General features: G+C 44.4%; 1 protein-coding gene and 1 non-coding gene across 2 annotated transcripts in view; both read right to left on the reverse strand.

The window, feature by feature from the left end:
- The window catches only part of LOC146208102 (SEC14-like protein 2), a 33725-nt gene that overhangs the window by 12260 nt on the left and 1770 nt on the right, over positions 1 to 19695 (reverse strand). The window contains exons 2-6 of the mRNA XM_084591765.1: positions 13880 to 13949; positions 12183 to 12226; positions 12062 to 12124; positions 10890 to 10983; positions 1232 to 1326 (exon numbers count right to left, since the gene is read on the reverse strand). Coding sequence (XP_084447891.1) covers positions 1232 to 1326; positions 10890 to 10983; positions 12062 to 12124; positions 12183 to 12226; positions 13880 to 13949 — 366 coding nt within the window. The remainder of the gene's footprint in view (positions 1 to 1231; positions 1327 to 10889; positions 10984 to 12061; positions 12125 to 12182; positions 12227 to 13879; positions 13950 to 19695) is intronic.
- Positions 6606 to 6679, reverse strand: TRNAS-GGA (transfer RNA serine (anticodon GGA)). The gene has a single exon. It is a non-coding gene; the product is annotated as a tRNA-Ser (tRNA).

Here is a 19695-nt window from a genome sequence, read left to right on the forward strand (position 1 = left end):
CTACCAAGTGAGAGGATACATGAAAACATGAAACAGAAACGGTTCTAGAGGTCGATGTCGCTGATCGATTAGTTCAGTAAACGTATTAAGTTGAGCGTGCTCTTGCAGAATAGGTTTGGTTGTGTGTTCTATCGGTGTGAAAACGTATCGCCGTCGTTCGTACCTGGTGGTCTCCAGCAGGCTCGCCTTTATTCAGCTTAAGCCAAAGATATTTCGTGGTGGTGCGACCTTAAAGCATTCCGAAGATACTAGATTTGAAACCCACTACGTACAAACTAATTCCATTTCCTTTCCAGCTCAATTACTTTCATTTGGTTAAAGAACTCTCGTGAGAAATGTGCGTCATTACGAATGCTTTTCAATTCTTCCTAAATTTATATGGCACTGCTGAGAGAGTCGTTCCCCCGTGGTGTGGATGGACGGTCAGGCAAAGAAAGCTGAAAATGCAACAATTAAATGCGTTCCTGCATTAAAGTTATGAAAGATACTTTTGGCGTGAAAAATGTATGCATGTTCTACAGCAAGATTTACATGATATATGTCGTAAGGCTTAATAATTAGACGATTACGCAACTAAAATTAACTCATCAGCTTTTTCTTTTTTTATTTTAAAGGGAAATTTAAATAGCGATGTTAAAGATCGTCGACATAAAATGTGAGCCCCGTTTTTAAATTCTCTTAATTTCGGCAACATGGCTCAAAGTATCGAACGTCGTCTTCTTACGCTCTCGCATCAAAGCAAGATTAGGGGTCCTGGCGCTATACTCACAAATCACCCCGTCTTCTCTTTTCTTGTCTTGTCTTGTCTTGTCTTGTACAAAGTGCTGCCTGGTTCTGCGCTTTCCTCTACGCGCAATGTCGCGCAAACTACTTCGTCTCTGCTCCCCTAGCGCGCGTATTTCGGGTTTGTATCGTTTTCAGAAGTGCCGTTTTCGCCTTCGTCCGATTAGTGGAAACGCCGGAACCGGAAGTTATGGCAGCAGAACTGAAATCCTGTTCCGGCGTTTCCACCAACCAGATGATTTGAGGTCAGGGCGAAAACGACACTCCTAAAACGATGAAAACGAATACGGGCTCGGTGGTTCACACAGCAACAGCTTGACCAGCTGCTGTTTCGTGTTCACACGCGAAACCTCAGGACTGTCATTTCGGTGTGAAAACGTATCGCCGTTGTTCGCGGGACCTGTTGGTCTCCAGACACCAGCAAGAAGGAGCAAAGTATGGTTCACACCTTTCGTGACGTGTCCCTTTTAATCTTCTCCTGTAGCTCCAGCAGATACATGCAGTGCCGGTAGATGTCAGCCTGTGGCAGCACCTGCAGGAAGCCTGCGCAATAAGATCGCCTTTACCATCTTGGCCCGGAGATCGTCACGATGGTGAAGAAAAAGGGCTGCTCACTAACATGGACATTCTTGACGCTTAGTAATGCGTTAAATAAAGTTGTTTCCGCTCCTCCTCCTCCTCCTACTGGCATATACGGCATAACCACAAAGATCGGTAATAAAATGGAATAGAATAGAAATGGAAAAATACAGCGCACAGCAGTTAACACTTGATTGTGATAGATTTAAAAACATATAAGAGAATAAAGATAATTAAACCCCGCATGCGTACGAGACACCAATGAAAGAAGCACTTCGAAAAACCTATAAAATAATGGGACAAAAATTTAAATAATTATGTTTATATGCTACAACTTCCAACAGAGAAATGCATTTTGTATTCGATTTTAAAGGTGCTGAACATCGTGGGTCCACTACGCCTGTAGACGTCCGTGCAATGTGCAATGCAAGTGCACATTAAAGAACCACATGTCACGGCCGCTCGATGGAAGCAGTGCGCTTCCATCGAGCGGCCGTGCACATGTGGTCAAAGTGTACGGAGCGCACCACTACGGCGCCCTTAATAGTTTGAGTCGCTTTAGGAAGTTAAACTAAAAGAGGTTATAATAGAATTGCTAGAGTAGATAAGGCGCCCGTGAGCTGAAGCCGCATGCCGCCATCTTGACATGGAGAGAAAATGCACCGGTTTCGCTTGGCGCGGTCGGTTCGCTTTCTTGATTTTATGGAGCTCATTGATGCTTATCTGCGAGAATGGTGGCACTGTGCATTGTAAATGAATGCGCACATAGAAGAAGGGGTAGGGATTAAACTCCATCTGTAAGTACACCAAAAACTTATAAAAACAAAACAATTCGTGGTACTGTTGTAACGTTGGCTGTTGCTGTCATCTTGTACTCGGACAGCACCCATGCGCAGTTTCATTTAAAAAAAAAAAAAAATTGAAGTGAAAGCGTATGGAAGCGAACCGTTCGAAGAGAACACTGGGAACAAAAAGACGGAAACAAACTGCGTCCTATGCTGCAAAAGCAGCCCAGGAAGCAGGAAGCCGAAAGTGGTACAATCGGACAGAGACAAAAACAATTCTTTTTTTTCGTTTCTGCAGTCGCTCACCTTTAGCATTTATTGCGCGAAGGTTGATCTTATGTGAAAAATTAACCACATGCAGAAATGTTTTAAGTGTTTTGCGTTAAAATCCAGCCGACATGCAAAGAGCCGTCATTCGCTATTGTTTATGCTCAAATCAAGATGAATAATGCTATTTGCAGCTCAGGTGTAAACATTGCCCCATGTAAACTAATGGGTTAAAAAAACGAATCATTTATGAATTGTTTTGTAGCACTACCATAGTTTAGCTCAGCTATCAGCACACTCTCGAGCGCACACTAAACGGCCGTATGCATTTTGGTTATGCTTCATGCGTTCGTATCTGCATAAGCGATTACATTGAAGCTCTAACTTGCAATATTTTATTGCATTTGAAAAGAAAGCGACCACCCTGCTGGGCAACCACATCTTCAACGTGTGCACGAAGATACAGTAAAACTGGACAAGGAAATCGGGATGCACCAGATGATAAAAGAAAAATTGGCAGCGGTTTAAGAATGGTTGAACCTAGTTAGACGATCGATAGCGATCGGTTTTGCATGGTTTTGCGTGGTCTAGAATTTGTTTTGGAATATTTAGCGTACAATAAAGTTCTAGTTTTAATCATAATTATTATTTAGCTTAATTAATTAGTTAAATTTTGCATTTATTCCAGTGCAATTATACTCGACATAAGCTCTCCAATGATATACATATGACGATATGTTGAAGCGTGGAGTTTATTTTTAACCACAATTAACAAGTTAGCTGTGAGTGATTGCGTCGCTTAGTTATTAAAGGTCTCTTTTTGACATAAGCTACCCAATTATATCTCACTCGTAGTGCAATTATACTCGACGTGAGCTACACAACGATATAAGACTTGTTTTGCTAAAGCTTGACTCGATTATTCATTGTTGCCACAACTGAAGGTGACTTGCACTAACAGAGCTGAAATTCGTGAAAACCTGGAATAAACTACATTTTAGCGAAAGTCTTAAAGAAGGCTTGTTACTTTAGGTTAACTCAATGGGCAAAAATACTCAGAAATAAATACAGTGCTAAGTGCAGGTTTATCTATTTTCCATCCTCGCCTGGTTCGCGCTGTACTTGTTATATTAATTTATTATTCAAGACTTTTCTGATTGAGCTTTAAAGCTGCTCCATCTTGTTTAAAACCCCGCGCTGTAAATGCACGACAGTGACTTATTTAGAAATAGAGCAACCGCCCCTCTCAGCAAAACATTCAGTTGAAAAGCCACGAAAAACACCCCACATATTTTCATAAAAAAGTATTAAATCTATTCCTTGAACTAAACAAGCCACCCCTGTATCCACCCTCTCCAAAAGTCACTGATATATACGCTCCTCATCTGCAAATGTGAGCGCGGAAAGAACCTATACGGTTGCGCTAGGACCTGTAGTCTTTCTTGCCTATGGCAAGGTGGGCATCGCGCGCTCGACCAGACTTCACCTCCGCGCGTACGCTGTTATAGGCGGCCTCCACTCCAGCAGTTTTAGAATAACTTCCTTGGTTAAAACACACACACATAAATAAACCGATTATCGCTCTCTCCAACAAAGGGACGACTCGGCCACGCACACACGACTGTGTGTAAGTACAGCCTCCATGAGAGTAAACACTCGTAGGCAGCTCAGATGGTAACGGTGCAAACGCCTGTACAACTGCCGCACATTTCAGCGAGGCATATTTTTGTTTTGCATATATCTGTTACATCAGCTTAGCCATTATAAGTTTTCGTGCATGCCTTGATATGAATCTGGAAATCGCTTGCCCTCAACTGCCGTTTAGAGATTTCGAAGGCGACCCCATTACATCAGTGACCTCTACCTAACTACCGATACGAGGCCTCTATGCGAAGGTCTAGGCGTCGTGTCCAGGGTCGCCCTTGTGGGTCGGCCGCTGGGGCGCCTGTGACTAACCTCGCTGCGTCCTCGGCCAACGGGGGAATCTACCTGACGCAAGGCAGAAACTGTCCTTCGTCTACCTGGACGACCCTGCTGTCTATGCTCGTGCCTTATCGTGAAGGTCTCGACTACGGACAGAGATCCCCCCCCCCCCCCCCTCCACCTTGTTGGATCTATATGTCAGTGGCATTATAGTTAGCATTTGAGATGAGTTCTGCGTTTCCCCGTGATAACGAATTTCGAAACGCGAATGTACGTCGTCCGCACTAAAACGCCTCTGTCGCGGTATAATCGGCCGATTTCAGCAGGTATACGCCCCTGCGGTGGCCTCTGGGCGCATATTCCCATGATCAAGTATAGACTGCCATGCGAATCTAGAGTTAAGTATTTCTGTTTGCCTGACAATGTTTGTGCATATATCAATTGAAATGTGCCGTGCTGGGATTTTCGAGCTGTGATTTTTCTTTAGCACCGGATGAAAACGGTGTTTCGCGCGGTTTTCTTCCGTAATCAGCAGGCGCGACAAAAATAAACACGAAAGTCGTTTCACGGTACCTGCAATTGATTTCTTCGAGCCAATAGCGTTCACATTGTTGTCATCATAATGACCCATCCACATTTTTGAGCCGCAGAGGTTGTGCGACCGCTTTGGTCCGAAAGCGGCAGTCACGAATGGTCGCACGCTGTTTAATTTTATCTACAGCTTTGCGACTGTGAGCCGCAGCCCGAAATTCAATACACGGAGCAGCTGAAATGAACAAAACCTCTGGCGTGAACGAATTCACATACGGCTGCTCGTCGCTGGCTGCAGCCATGATCGACAGCTCTTTCTCCGACAAGAACAGTTCGGACAAGGCACGCACATGTCATCCTTTCAAGTGTGAACATCGGTACAGCCAATCAGCTTCCTGGCCGCAAGCGACTCGCATGCAGGAATACAGCCTTAACTCTGATTATTAGCGGAGACGTAATTGGAAAACTGCCATCTGTAGCTTTCGCTAGTCATTTCGCTGACAAGGAACCGGAAAACCGTACTACTGTGGCCTGAGATATGTTTACAGAGTCTAATTATGATTTCCGAATCGGCGTCAGATGCTCTTGCAGCTCTGTTTCAAGGCTTCTCTCCATCCACGTCTCGCTCATCATATATCCTAGCATTGCGATTCAATTGAGATTTGCCTTGAGATCAATAAATACGCAGTTTGCCGATATTCCAAGACTATTTCCGTACCCTGGAGAGGCCTGGACCAGACATGACATTGATTAAATTACTCTAACAAATAGGTTTTTGAAGTAATTTGTAGTGTAATGAATTATTTTTCCGTTGTAGCGTTCAGCAAAGTGAGATCTCACTTCGGATCAGAAATTTTTTAGCGAAAATAATTATGTACGCTCCTAAGTAATTTTAGTGGAAATGCATTATGCGCCTTCTCGTGTGAGAATTTTTGGCCTCTTGTTTACTGGTCCGAACCGCTTAAAAGAGAGGGCAAAGTATGGCAAGGGCTGTGGGTCGAGCGAAGCTGTATTTTCGAGCGAGGGGCAACGTGTACGCAGGCGAGAGCCGTTTCTTTGGCGCACTAGAGTTCAACAAAGATAAAGGTACGCAACTTTCGGGGCTGAATATGCACGCACGCGCATCGACACTCTTGCAGGTCTGCGGTGATCTGCGTTCTACGCAAGCACCAAAGCGCTGCAAGAGCGCGAGAGAGGAGTAATGTACGTGATTGGCAGCCCCACCCTACGGAAAAAGCAAAAGTTCTACGGGACAATAACCTCACACAATTTCATCCTACTTGTACGCGATTTCGTATGTGAACTGAGTGAGATTGTGTGAGAAAATGTGACGTTATAGCCTCATACATTTTTTTCTCTGAGGTGCACTCATACTGCGTAGTACAGTTTGCCCGACCGCTGGAGTCACGTTGTCGCCTTGTTATGCACATGGGGAAGGAGGACAGCACGAGGCTCGAACACCCCGTGGCAGCAGCCTGTTACACCAGTGCCTTAGTTACCTAGGAATGTCAGTCATCGGTAATACATTTACTGCTCGTTTATGTTAATGGAACACTGGGCCGGAACGCGGATGCCACAAAAATGATCAGTTGGTCAAATATTTAGGGGAATCCCCCAAGGTGGAGTAGATTTGTAATAAGGGAGTAATTACTCATTGCATCCACCCAAGCGCAGCCAAACGGCTACAAAGAAAAGCTATACAGCTTTCTCAGAAACTTCGTAGTTAAAGAAAAATTCGTCCTGATCCGGGAATCGAACCCGGCACCACCGCCTTTCCGGGGCAGTCGCTCTACCGACTGAGCTAACCAGGACGGTCAGCAGAGCAGACGGTAGGGCGAGACTCCCTTATTACAAATCTACTCCCCCTTGGGGGATTCCCCTAAATATTTGACCAACACCATTCCCACTTCGAGTTATAGATCAATTCGCTCTCGCCCTACCGTCTGCTCTGCTGACCGTCCTGGTTAGCTCAGTCGGTAGAGCGACTGCCCCGGAAAGGCGGTGGTGCCGGGTTCGATTCCCGGATCAGGACGAATTTTTCTTTAACTACGAAGTTTCTGAGAAAGCTGTATAGCTTTCCTTTGTAGCCGTATGGCTGCGCTTGGGTGGATGCAATGAGTAATTACTCCCTTATTAAAAATCATCAGTGGGTATACGGCATTGAGCTCAGGTGGCTGCGTGTTAGGTCAACGTTGAAGTCAACTGGTGACCCGTTTAGAAAGAAAGCGAGATGGAACGCCAGCCCACTCTTCGGCATAGTATGCGCCTGCTGAGTTGATTTTTTTTTTTTCTTTCACAGAGCTGTTCTGCCGCTGTTGCGTGAGGCCACTATGGGAGCGTGGGGCTTTGTCAAGGTGTCCTTGAGACACCTTTTTCCTCGCGTTTCCAGTGTCATATACACATTGTATGGGATGTGATGCAAATAAACTTCAATTCAATTCAATTCAACTTATTGCGTTGGCGCAACCATCGCTAGACGTCAGGTTGATGGGTTTGGCATGCCCAACCCAGCCTGGAGAACAGCAGAGCGCGCGCGTAGAGATGTCCCCAACGGTTACGTCCGCGCAGGCCCTCACTTGAGCTCCGCAGTTATATCGCCACGAGGTGTATGGGGGAGATCAGGAGTGCTCTTAGAACAAACATTAGAGAAGATGGTTTTAAGGGTCGACAGCGAGTGTTTTCGAGGCAACATGTAACAATTTTTGGAACCTTTAAGGAGAGCGGAAAGTGTCAGACTACGAAGCATTCGGCTTTCTACTGTGACAAGAGCTCAGTAATAATGACGAATGTTGAAAGGTGGTTCTGTGGTACCGATGTTTTTGGGTACGTCACATGAAGAGAGCTAATTTGTTCTTTCATTTATGGCGTTAGGTTTAGGTCAGCGTTATTAACAATGCCGAAATTAAAAATGCTATACCGGGTTCAGTGTATAAAATATTTTGATAATTACTGTGATGTGATGACGACAGAAAGAATAAGTCGGACATTTGGAACTCAAAAGTCTTGTACGGTAGCCTGGTCTCGGATAGGAAACTCCATTTAGTTTAGTTTTCAACAACTTCAGCGCATCTCTTTACTGAAGGAGAATACATGTTTAAAAATTATTTAGCTATCTAAATGCACGCAGAATGAGTATTGCGGGTAAAAAGATATAAAATTTCAGGAAATTTGGAATAACTTTAAGAAAACGAGTTTTTATGAAAAATTGTAAACATTAAAAAAAGAAACGAACCACATGAAAAGAACAGCCTGAATTTATTCGCTAGAAAAGCACAAATATCAATAAAGAATTTACAAATCATTCACAAGCAAGCTTAGGCCATGAGTTGCATATCCAATACATTATAAAAGAGCACGGCACAAAGGTTGAGGGGAAGCCTCAGTTCGCAAGCTGAGCCAACGTTTCGACAAGTGGACTTGACTTCGTCTGGACTTCCTGGACATCTCATCTCTTCGTCTGGCATCCAATGCGTGCTATACGCGCAAATTACTTGCAATAGTACCACCGGCTGCTTCTATGCTGCTAGTGCCGCCTGTGTCTAGCGTCACTACCATATCCATTCCGAGCATTTCAATCACTTTGCGCGTGTTGCCAGGTACATAAATCGCAATGTGTCAACTCTTGCCTGTCTCGAGTGACAATTAGAGGAATGATTTTGGCGTGCCATGACCAATTCATAAGTGCCTGGCAGCGAATATTACTCCCGCCGTCTGTCAACGTTTTCAGAAACGAAGTATTCGCTAGGCACCTTCATGATTCTTCGCTCACGTGTACTTCAAGTCGTGCATAGCTTCGCTCAGAAGTTATCGAGACGCTTCTAAAGCGGCGTACGGCTCGGAAGTGATATGGTCAAGGGACGCCTACCCTCGATTTTGTCAGTGATGGGTGCTGTTCTTCGTCTCTGCAGACTACCGGTTCTTTTCTTTGACTGATGGCTGCGCTGATAAGCAATAGTGATGATTTGCATTTGTTTCATTCAAATACATTTCCTTGATGTTCACCCGAAATATGTTACACGACAACAGATGCATTGTCAAACGCATCGCATTAGGGAATTCGTGTTCAACGTTACAATGCTTGCACGCGTACTGCTCGCTTTTTCCCAGGCGCTGTTTCACACGCCGAAAGTGCTGCTATAGACGTTGAATCACGGGCAAACAGTTCTCAATATTTGCAGCAATATACCACGCTAACCAACTATCATATGTGCTTCCAGTAGTCTTTCTTTTCTTTGCTCTGTGAAAGTACACGTGGCAAGACTGATCAGCCGTACAAGTTGAAGCTTTTTTCTGGTTCATTAGATTTATTAGATTTCATTAGACGTCATTACACGTCCGCGCCAATATATTGAACGTAAAGTTATAGTACAGTCTTAAGAAAAGATGGTGATGTATGGATGCGAGAGTTGGACTGTGAAGAAGGCTGACCGCCGAAGAATTGACGCGTATGAATTGTGGTGCTGGCGGAGACTCTTGAAAGTTCCTTGGACTGCCAGAAGATCAAATCAGTCGATATTGTCGACCATAAACCCTGACTGCTCATTGCAGGGTCAAATTCTAAAGTTAAAGCTCAGCTACTTTGGTCACCTGATGAGAAGAGAGGAGTCGCTGGAGAAAGATTTGATGTTGGGAAAGGTTGAGGGTCGCCGGAGAAGGGGTAGGCAGCGAACGCGATGGTTAGATGGCATCCTCGAGGCGCTGCAGATGAAGTTATGTGATGTTAGGAAGATAGTGAGAGACCGGAAAGCGTGTGACGTGGTCCATAGGGTCACGAAGAGTCGGACACGACTGAATGACTGAACTGAACTGACTTACGAAAAGAACAAATCCAGCAACAATGCCAACTGCAAGAAAATTTGGTTTCGGATAAAGCAGCTTGCGTGGGCAAAAGTCTTTGTGGTTTCGTGTGGGTGCATCGGGTGACAGCATGTTCAACCATTTTTCTCAACTCAAGCAGTGAGGTAAGCGTTAAATTCGGCTTGCTGCGTTCGGCCTGGAGCTTTCGTGGGATCTGCCTTCAATGAACTTGTAGCCCTAACGTCTGAAAAACGCTATCTTAACAGGCGATGACAAATTCGCTAGGCTACTGAGCCGGAGCATCTAGGTTCGAGCCCGACCGTGGCAGCCACGTTTCGCCGGAGGCGAAGTGCAAGGTACCCGTGTTTTGTCGGAGATAAGTGATCAGTAATGAATCCCATGTAAAAGAAAGTACTCGGACTCCACCACTACGATGTCCCTCTTAACTTGTGCCATTTTGAGATGTCCAACATCGTAATCTAAAAACACGCTACAACAGTTACTCTCTAGTATTTCACCAACGTACGCTGTATGTGGTTGTTTACAAAGCAGAAAAGTCCACCTTAACTGAAAGTAAGCTCTAGCAAAAATTTCAAATCGCGTTAAAAATATTCCAATGTTTGTTTCAATTTTTGCCCTGATAAAAAAAAAAAAGGAAAACAAGAAACGAACAACGAAAAACAGCCCATTGCCCCCCCCCCCCCCCCCCCACACACACACAAAAAAAAAAAAGAAAACAGGATGTTTTTACCATCCTTCACATCTCTATGTGGGGATGGCCGAATTGTGTGACGCCCCAGGAAACGAAGTTGTGCTGTTTTCGCCGGCGGCGCTTTGAATCCTGCATGCTTGGGAATTAGGGTTTCTTTTTTCTTTTTTCTGCTGGTTCCAGTTTCCATGGCAACAAACGACGTTTCAGTTCGCTTTCTTTCGTCTGCTGCAGGGCAGGTTGGCGCTGACGTTTCGATTCGCTAATATTATGAGGCAGTTTCCTACCACTAACCTGGTCCCGTAAGAGACTTTACGACGTTTTAGTCGCTCCCCCGGGTGAGGAACCCTATTGTGATATATAACACATTTTTCCTCATCTGTGTTTACGGAGCGGCTTTTCAGCAAGGATTAAGCTGGAGAATGTGTTGCTACTGCGTTGTTAGAGTGTGTCCACGTTGGTATAATACGGATTTGTGGAAAGTATACATGAGCCCGAGGTATCAGGCTACTCACCCTTGATGTCAACGCTTCCGATGTTTATCAGCCAGACGGGATGACCTTTGGGGTTGCAATCTAGGATTCCACCTGGGAAGTGATCTTGCATCACCTAAATAAAAGGCCAGTTTATCGTGTGAACAGTAGGCAAGGGGCAGTCGTCGTTTCTGGCTAATGAAAACGGCACCGGTAACTGGATACGTTATTCGCAAGGCCACCAGACGGCCGCTTCGGTCGGGACGGAAACGTGGCGACAGTCTTTGCGACGACAGACGCAGACAGCGTGAGTTACGTGTGTGGCTTTGGTAAGCCTCGATATACAAAACAAAACAAAAAGTGGTAGGGTGTCAGCCCTGTTTGATACCCAACTCGCCTACCACGATCACCACTTTTATATACTAAATGTCGAGGTATTCAACAGTAGTTTGCGCACGTTTATTTGCGATATGCTATACATGGTTGTGGGTGGTGATGCGAAGTCTTTATGTCACTCTTGACAAGGCGTTTGCAGCTCATAGCGACTGTCCCGTCAATTTGGAGTGGTAGCTATTGTAGGCGGAACCACGTTAACCTTCTCTTGTAGGCTAGTTTACAAAAGCGCCAGAGTTCTTGTAAACTACGAAATGACAGCTGAGACTAGCGCCTTTCGCGTTTTTTTTTTTTTCTAAATATAACACTGTGAGATTCAACGTTCTCTCTCTGAGATGTAAAAATAAAGATAAAGAGGCGACATCGTCCGGGTAAGCCAGGTAGGAACATTTAGGCATACGATACAATGAGTAATTACTCCCTTATTAAGAATCTACTCCACCTTGGGGGTTTCCCCTAAAAAATATTTGACAACACTTTTCCCACTTCGAGTTCTAGATCAATTCGCTCTCGCCCTACCATCTAATATGCTGGCCGTCTTGGTTAGCTCAGTCGGTAGAGCGACTGCCCCGGAAAGGCGGTGGTGCCGGGCTCGATCCCCGGATCAAAACGAATTTTTCTTTAACTACGAAGTTTCTGAGAAAGCTGTATAGCTTTCCTTTGTAGCCGTATGGCTGCGCTTGGGTGGATGACAATGAGTAATTACTCCCTTATTAGGATAGACAATAAGGATCCAGAAAAGTTCAGTTCAATATCCAAAGTTGCATTTTCCCGCATCGCTCGACACGCAGTGGGTAAACGGAAAGTTTGCAGCCACACACCTTGGGAATCTGGTAGTCGTCGAGCAGGGTGTCCACTCCGTTCTGCTGGCGCCAACGCAGATGCTGTTCGGGAATGAAGTGCTCAGCCATGCGACGATGGGTGCGCTCACCTGGTGCTCACCTGCCGAAACATGTGCTCCGCCCGGCCCAAGTCGAACTCGCGCGCTGCGAACACAGTTTTGCGCTCTTCAGTGCCGCTTAGCGAATGCTGCAAGCACATCGCGCCCGTTGTCGAAGGCTATAGCTCTCACTGCTTTGTTTGCTGCGAGGTCGCCATTTACTCCCTGGAGGTCCAAGCAAAAGAAAGCCGGGTGCCGAATGGTTTCCTGCCGTGACTATTTTATTTAATGTTAATATGTGTATTCATGAATTCTGCAGGTGCGTTTTAAGGCTTCGGCACAAGCGCTGTTGAACAAACCATGTAACAACAAGAAATAAAACAGCAATGCATCGTTCGTGACACAATAAAACCAATCGGGAGAAAGTTTTATGAGGAGCACTTAAGACTTAGATGCTTTGAATACGAGCGCATTAATGTCTCATCGCAAGTTGTGTTGTGTGTCGTGTGAGGGTCGTGAGCGTATCGCGGTTAGAATTTCTACACGAGATAGGGTTTCTATGTCGGAAGTTGTCTGAGGAAACTGGAGCACAGTGAGTGTTGGATGCTCTTTTTTGGCTCGTTTTCTTTTTCTTTTTTTTTTTTTGCAATTCCTTGAGAACGGGGGCGTGACATTTCCAGATATTCCCTATTTTCTTCGTGACCGATACTTGCTCAGGTGGCATATACTTCAAAGCCCGTCTCGAAATGGCGTACCGCAACCTGCTTACTCGCACAAGTATAAGCAGTGCAACTACGGAGCTCTTTCACCATAGTCTGGACTCTCACAGAAATAGAACAGCTCTTCAACACAATGCATGGAACATCGGTGGCTCCACTTCCCGAATATCCACCTATACAGACTGAACTGAAGCACTTTGCCAACTGATCAATACCAAAATGACCCACGGCCTCGAATGCACTGGTGTCACGCTCTGCTGAGATCCGCTCTCGCTACCACCTCCAAGTGTATATCCCTTTTTTTCCCCCAAGACGTTAGCTCCAGCGTACCCTTGAATAAGCAAGCTCACAGACTGGCAGCAGAGTGTTTCAATACCGAGTACTGAAGGAATTTGCTAGCAGTCATCTCCTCACCTCCGACGTTCGTCAATACACTCATCTCATTCTCCAACCCACACCTGATAGACGCGAGCATTATATGCCAACAGCTCAAGGCGTACTGGAAGAAGGCCTTGATACGTCACTTACGCAAACTTCAGCTTCCCACCCACACTTTCTTGGGCTCACGGCCGAGGCCTTCGTGAACAATGTGTCAGCGCACAAATCGATCACCAGGGATTCGATCAGTTGTAAAACAGATATGAACGTTATCTCATTCAGCCCTGGAAGCAGTAAGCATCTGTACGCTCTTATCACGTGTACCCGCTGCATATTTCTATTCGAGAACATAAAAACATTGTCCTCTGGTCGCCGACTCAGCGTAGCCTCTCAGACGGAATTAGAGAAGAAACATCAAGCCTCTTGGACGCTGGAAAACATGGGTATTTTTTTTATTTTTCTTGATCTTTTATTTAAATTTTTTCATAATGCTGTAATCACGTGGTACGCGTGAGGTAACGTGGTAGGAACACTGTCTCAACGCCTAGGCAAACACCTGTTGCAACGGCAAGGCCAAGGGTTTGATTGCTGCATCACCCCAAACTCGCTGAATGTGCGCAGCAGAGATAAAGCTCTATAACCGCGCCTTCAAAGTTGCTCACCTCGCAGCCATCGCAGCAGGTTGGCGTCCGTGTCCTCCGGTCTCCGGACGTCCGCCACTGCCGCGCGGAACTGCATCAACACATTGAAATATAAGCTCTTTATAGGTTTTCATATGGAAATCGGCTCCTCCTTTATGCAGGCAACTAAGTTTGTAAGTAACAAAAAGGCGTTTGTAAGTAACAGAACTTATTCAATGTTTGAAAGAAGTCCCCAGTGTGGAGCAGAGTTGTATTTAGGGAGTAATTATTTATTTCGCATCCACTCAAGTGCAGCCATGCGGCTACTAAGGAAAACTATATGCAGCTTTCTCCGAAACTTTGTAGTTAAAGAAAATTTCTTCCTGATCAGAGGTTCTGGACCGCGGACCCAAGGACGGCAATTTAGATCGCATGAAAGTTTCTCTATTCATAACCTTCCTTCTGTTGTTCCTTGTGCATACATCAAAACATTGAACAGTATGTGAATGATTCCTCCAGTGGGCGACGTGGCTGAACGCCGTTCTTGTTTTTTTTTTTTGTTTTTTTTTTGTTTTTTTTTTTACTGAGCGAGCAAATGAAAGACCTGAGATTAGTCCCACTCCGGCGAGCGTGCCGTTGATTATGCAAAAACAGCATGGGTTTGAACATGAGCAGCATGCAGACGAGTAGGATAAGATAGGCAAGATAATCAAGGTACTTCTATTCGGCTCTTTTTAAAATAACGCCGCTTTGCTCATGTTACACTCCACTTCCATGTTCGGTTCCTGAAATATCAATAATTAATCAATCAATCAATCAATCTTTATTTTTATTGTGCGCGGAAACAACCATGGTCTTGGTGTTGCAGCACAAATAAGAATAAAACTGAACACGCAAGATTTACACATACAGATAGAAGGCGAAAGAAGGAACATGCAAATAAAGCATTAAATGAAATTTGCATATAATAAGCCATGTAGAGAATGAACGCAAGCAGGAAGATGTCTTGAAAAAGGTAACACAATAAAGCGTCCATAAGAGGAAAACAAAACTATGCTCAAATGCAATGCATAAATCAAAGAAGCGCACGTTAAAAACCCCAGGTGGTCGAAATTTCCGGAGTCCTCGACTACGGCGTCTCTCATAGCCTAAGTCGCTTTGGGACGTTAAACCCCACAAACCAACCAACCAAAGAAGCGATGAAAAGGATCAGATGCGAATACACACTGCTAAAGTAAGAATATCGATAAAAAAAAAAGATTAAAACAATTTCGAGGACAGACAAATATAAGCAGGAGGAAAAACACAATTGAAGTAAATAGGTACGACTTGAAAGAGGAAGTAATGTGTGATAAACAGACCGTTCAGATTCTGAGGCTACTGACTTCCAATAAAAAGAAAGCGAGTTGCCGAAGACATCAACGTGAGGACAAAGGGGAATAAACAGCCTCTGTATTCTCTTCAGAGGGGAGTGAGAATGCAGACGCAGAGAAACTTGAAATGGTCTGAATTCATAACACAATAAAGCGCCCAAAAGAGGAAAACAAAACAAAATATACTCAAATACAATACATAAACCATAGGAAGCGATAAAAAGAATCAGATACGAATGCACATTGCTAAAGTGAGAATATCAATAAAAAAAGATTAAAACAATTTTGAGAACATAGACAAATATAAGCAGGAAGAAAAGCACAATTGAAGTAAATGGAAATGACTTAAAACAGGAAGTAATATGTTATAAAAGGACCGTTCAGAATATGAGGCTACTAACTTCCAATAAAAAAGAAGAAAGCTAGTTTCCGAAGACATCAACTTGAAGACAAAAGGAATTAAACAGCCTCTGTATTCTCTTCAGAAGGGAGTGAAAATGCAGAAGCAGAGAAACTTGAATTGGTCTGAATTCACATGTTTTTCCGCGAACTTCGCAGAAGGGTGCACTCCAGGATATCAGAACACATAATGTGGCCTTGGAGGAGTTTGTACAAAAAATTGATATCTGCACTAACCCGACGGGAATTAAGAGAAGGAAGATGTGGAGAGTTACTCCGTGGGGAGCGAAGGGTAGTATTTGTGCGGGAAAAACGATCTTGAAATATGCGCGAAAATTTGTGCTGTACTCTGCCAATTTTGTCAGAGTCTAATTTGCAAGTGCCATTCCAAACAACAAATGCATATTCCGAGAGCGGCAAGCATACGGGTAAAAGTACAGCATTAAGAAAGGAAGTGGAGTACGGAACTCTCCCGAAAGCCTGCAGATGAATCCGAGTGTGCGCATACTCGCAGAGCAATGCACTTAGTATGAGATGAGAAGCTGAGGGCACAGCCGAAAAGTACACTGAGGTCATTCATTTCTTCGAACCTGTACAACACCATAGAATCCACAGAATAAGGGTAAAGAAGGTTATGTGTTTTACGAGTAAGTGAGACAACCTTAGTTTTGGAAGAATTGAGAGTAAGCCCATTTTTCGTGCAGGAATTAGAGAAAGCAGATATGTCCTATTGCAAAGACAAGCAATATTGAAAAAAAAAAAAAAAGTATTATCTTGAACATTTTTATGTCATCAGCATAAAGGAGAAAAGAGGAATTCCTGACCACGGAGGAAACGTCATTAATAAAAAAGAAAAAGCAGGCCTAATACTGAACCTTGAGGAACTCCACTGTCTGCAGGGTAAACGAAGGAGGTCTGTTCATTGATGCTGACAAAGCAGGAGCGATCAAGGAGAGGTATAGCTACGCAGGAGGGTTACGAATGAAATTTTGATTCCAGAGAGCTTTTCGAGAAGTAGCGAGGGGTGAGTGACAACGTCAAAAGATTTGCTCAAATCACAGTACGTAGCGTCAACCTGTCGTCTCTGAGGGACTGCAGCAGAGGTATAAGTCATAAACTTGGCTAGGTTACTTGCAGTATAGAACGACCATGCTGAAGCCATGCTGTTTGGGTATCATGACGTTTGAGATGGAAGGAGAGTACTTTGTGCAAGGCTAATTCAAAAAGCTCAGATGTTGCACACAGAAGAGAAATGGAGCGATAATTGGAAACATTATTTTTGTTTCCTGATTTGAAGACAGGAAAAGTACATGCCATTTTCCATGGGCGACGAAAGGCCGAATTTTCAAACAGTAATTAAATATTGTGGTTAAAACGGGTATGAAGATACTACTGAATGTTTTTATTATGGCGGCTAGAACGCGCCTTCGAATCCAGAGGACGAAGATGGTTTCAGGCGTTTAAGTCTCACAGTAATCGAATTTTCATCAAAGAGAATGGAATTTGTCACACCAGATGGAAGGAAAGCAGAATCACCATGTGGAGGTTTGTACACAAAGGAAAAGTGCTGGGCAAAACTGTCGGCAACACCTCGAATTTCAAACCCAAACCCGTGAGAGCCAACCAAGTTAATAAGGGAATCGGATTTATTAGAACGCTGGCGAATGTATAGCCACAACTCAACAGGACGATTCGAGGCATCCTTCTTCAAAGACTCAAGATGCAGTCATGATCCCGCTTATGCAGGCGCTTGAAAAGGGAGCGCAAGCGGCGAAATTCGTCTGCCCACATATATCAAGCCGAGTGCGTTCCACTTTATGGTACGCCCCCTCAAGTTGTAGGTAGCGCTGTTCTTAGTTCTCCGGAAAACCTGCGTTTCGCTTTATGGTGCAATGGAACAGCCTCACCCGGGGACCGGCCTACTTGATCATCGAAATCCCAGCACCAAGTTGATGTGCTTATCATTATTATTTATTATTTATGGTGCGCCCCCTCCTTACGTTGTAGCGCTGTTCTTAGTTCCCCGGGTGGTGCGGTGGTAAAACGCCCGACTACTGTGCCAGAATACCCGGGTTCGAACCCGACATCGGCGGCTGTGTTTCGATGGAGGCGAAACGAAGAGGCGTCCGTGTGCTGTGCGATGTCAGCGCCCGTTAAAGATCCCCAGGTGGCCGAAATTACTCCGTAGCCCTCTACTACGGCTCCTCTTTCTCTTTTTCCACTTTCACTCCCACCTTCCTCCCTTCCCTTATGGCGCGGTCGAGGTGTCCGCAGAAAACAAGTGAGACAGTTACCGTGCCTTTCGCTTCCTATAAATCAATCAGTTTTTTTTTTTTTTTCCGGAAAACCAGAAAGGAAACTTGGTACGAGTAGGAGTATGCAGCGGTATGTACTGACGCATGCCATTAAGAACAATTTCAGTGAACCGACTGACTTGTTCGTCAGCATCACTAATTTCCTTCAAAAGCGACCAATCGACAGAAGAAAAGAAACCGTGCATACGCGAAACGTGGCGGATTCCGCGCAGGATCTGGATTAGTAAAAAGCGATGCAGAGACTGAGGTCGTAATTAAAAGTTGAGGATGAAATTTGTCACAGCGAGTCAATGATATGTCAGAGCTCGAGACTTGAACACTTTCGACGTCAGCTAAACAAATATCACGAACATTACCGCAACAGTTTTGAGTTAGATTGTGTTGCTGCAAAGAATTTAATAATAATAATAATAATAATAATAATAATAATAATAATAATAATAATAATAATAATAATAATAATAATAATAATAATAATAATAATAATAATAATAATAATAATAATAATAATAATAATAATAATATTATTATTATTATTATTATTATTATTATTATTATTATTATTATTATTATTATTAATATTATTATTATATTAATATTAATAGGCTGCAAGAAAGGAAAGGCACAACATCCATCACACACCAATTGTTCTGTGCACTCCTGAACCACGCGCGCCGTATGGGAAGGTATAAAAGCGGGAGTCAAGTGGAAAACAGATAAAGAGCTGAAGAAGTGGAGGGCTGCGGAGTAATTTCGACCACCTGGGGGATCTTTAAAGTTCACTGACACAAAGCACACGAGAGCCTCTCCGTTTCGACTCTATCGAATAGCAGCCGCTGGCGGTCGGGTTCGAGCCCGGGTACTCGTTGTTGTTGTGGCTGTAGGAAGAAGGAACGAAATGCACGGGCCTGCTACAAGCTCTGTAGCTGAGCCACCTGCACTGCCTCGTGCGGACAGGAGAGAAAATCGAGAAGAAAGAAAAAGAAGAGGGAGAGAAAGACGCACGCTGCAACAGCCGTCGTCCACCACCGAAGCGGTGGAGGGTGCAATGACGGCCTGCAACAGATAAAAATTCGGTGGCAGGTTAGCCCCCACCGCAAGCGGCGGTGACCTACCTGTCCCAGCTCCATCAGGGCCAGGAGCAGCCACCCTCCGGGTACTCCGGAACAGTAGTCTGGCGTCTTAACTACGGCTCCACTACGGCGAAGTTCCTTAAAGTAAACCGTTCTGGCTATCCCGATCTCTTTCGGCGCAGCAGTGAAGCTCATGCAGCAATACAGATAACTGATATAAGTATTACGTATATATTTTCAGTGTGTGCAAATAACAAAGGCCTATACATGTATTACGGATTAGGGATGGAATGAACATGTCTGCTCTAGGCTGCAGAGCTCAAAAGGAACCGACATATGCAGTGATGGCGAGACGCTTTTCAACCCTCATTTGAGTGCGCTCATTGTGTCCGTGCATCTACATAGCATTACCTTTTTTGTGTGTGCACTTGTTATATACGTGTCCAGGTTTTGCAACGCGGCGTAAAAGCTGACTTCCCAGAACAACCGCAAGCAGGCGTATATTATATTTCACAGGGTGAGGTGAAAAAGTGGAAATAATAGTAACAAAAGCGACAGCGCATAACTGCGCATAATTAGGAGTCCCCCTTGGGAAACTAATTCCTAAACCAAGATCGTGCATAAAGCTATCGGCGGAAAATTTGTAGTCAGAAATATTGGCTCTAACCAGAGCGGCACAATATTGAGAAGCGCCGAGA

Source organism: Amblyomma maculatum, chromosome 1 (assembly GCF_055883805.1).
Source record: "Amblyomma maculatum isolate TAMU_Amacu chromosome 1, ASM5588380v1, whole genome shotgun sequence".
Taxonomy (NCBI): Eukaryota; Metazoa; Arthropoda; class Arachnida; order Ixodida; family Ixodidae; genus Amblyomma; species Amblyomma maculatum.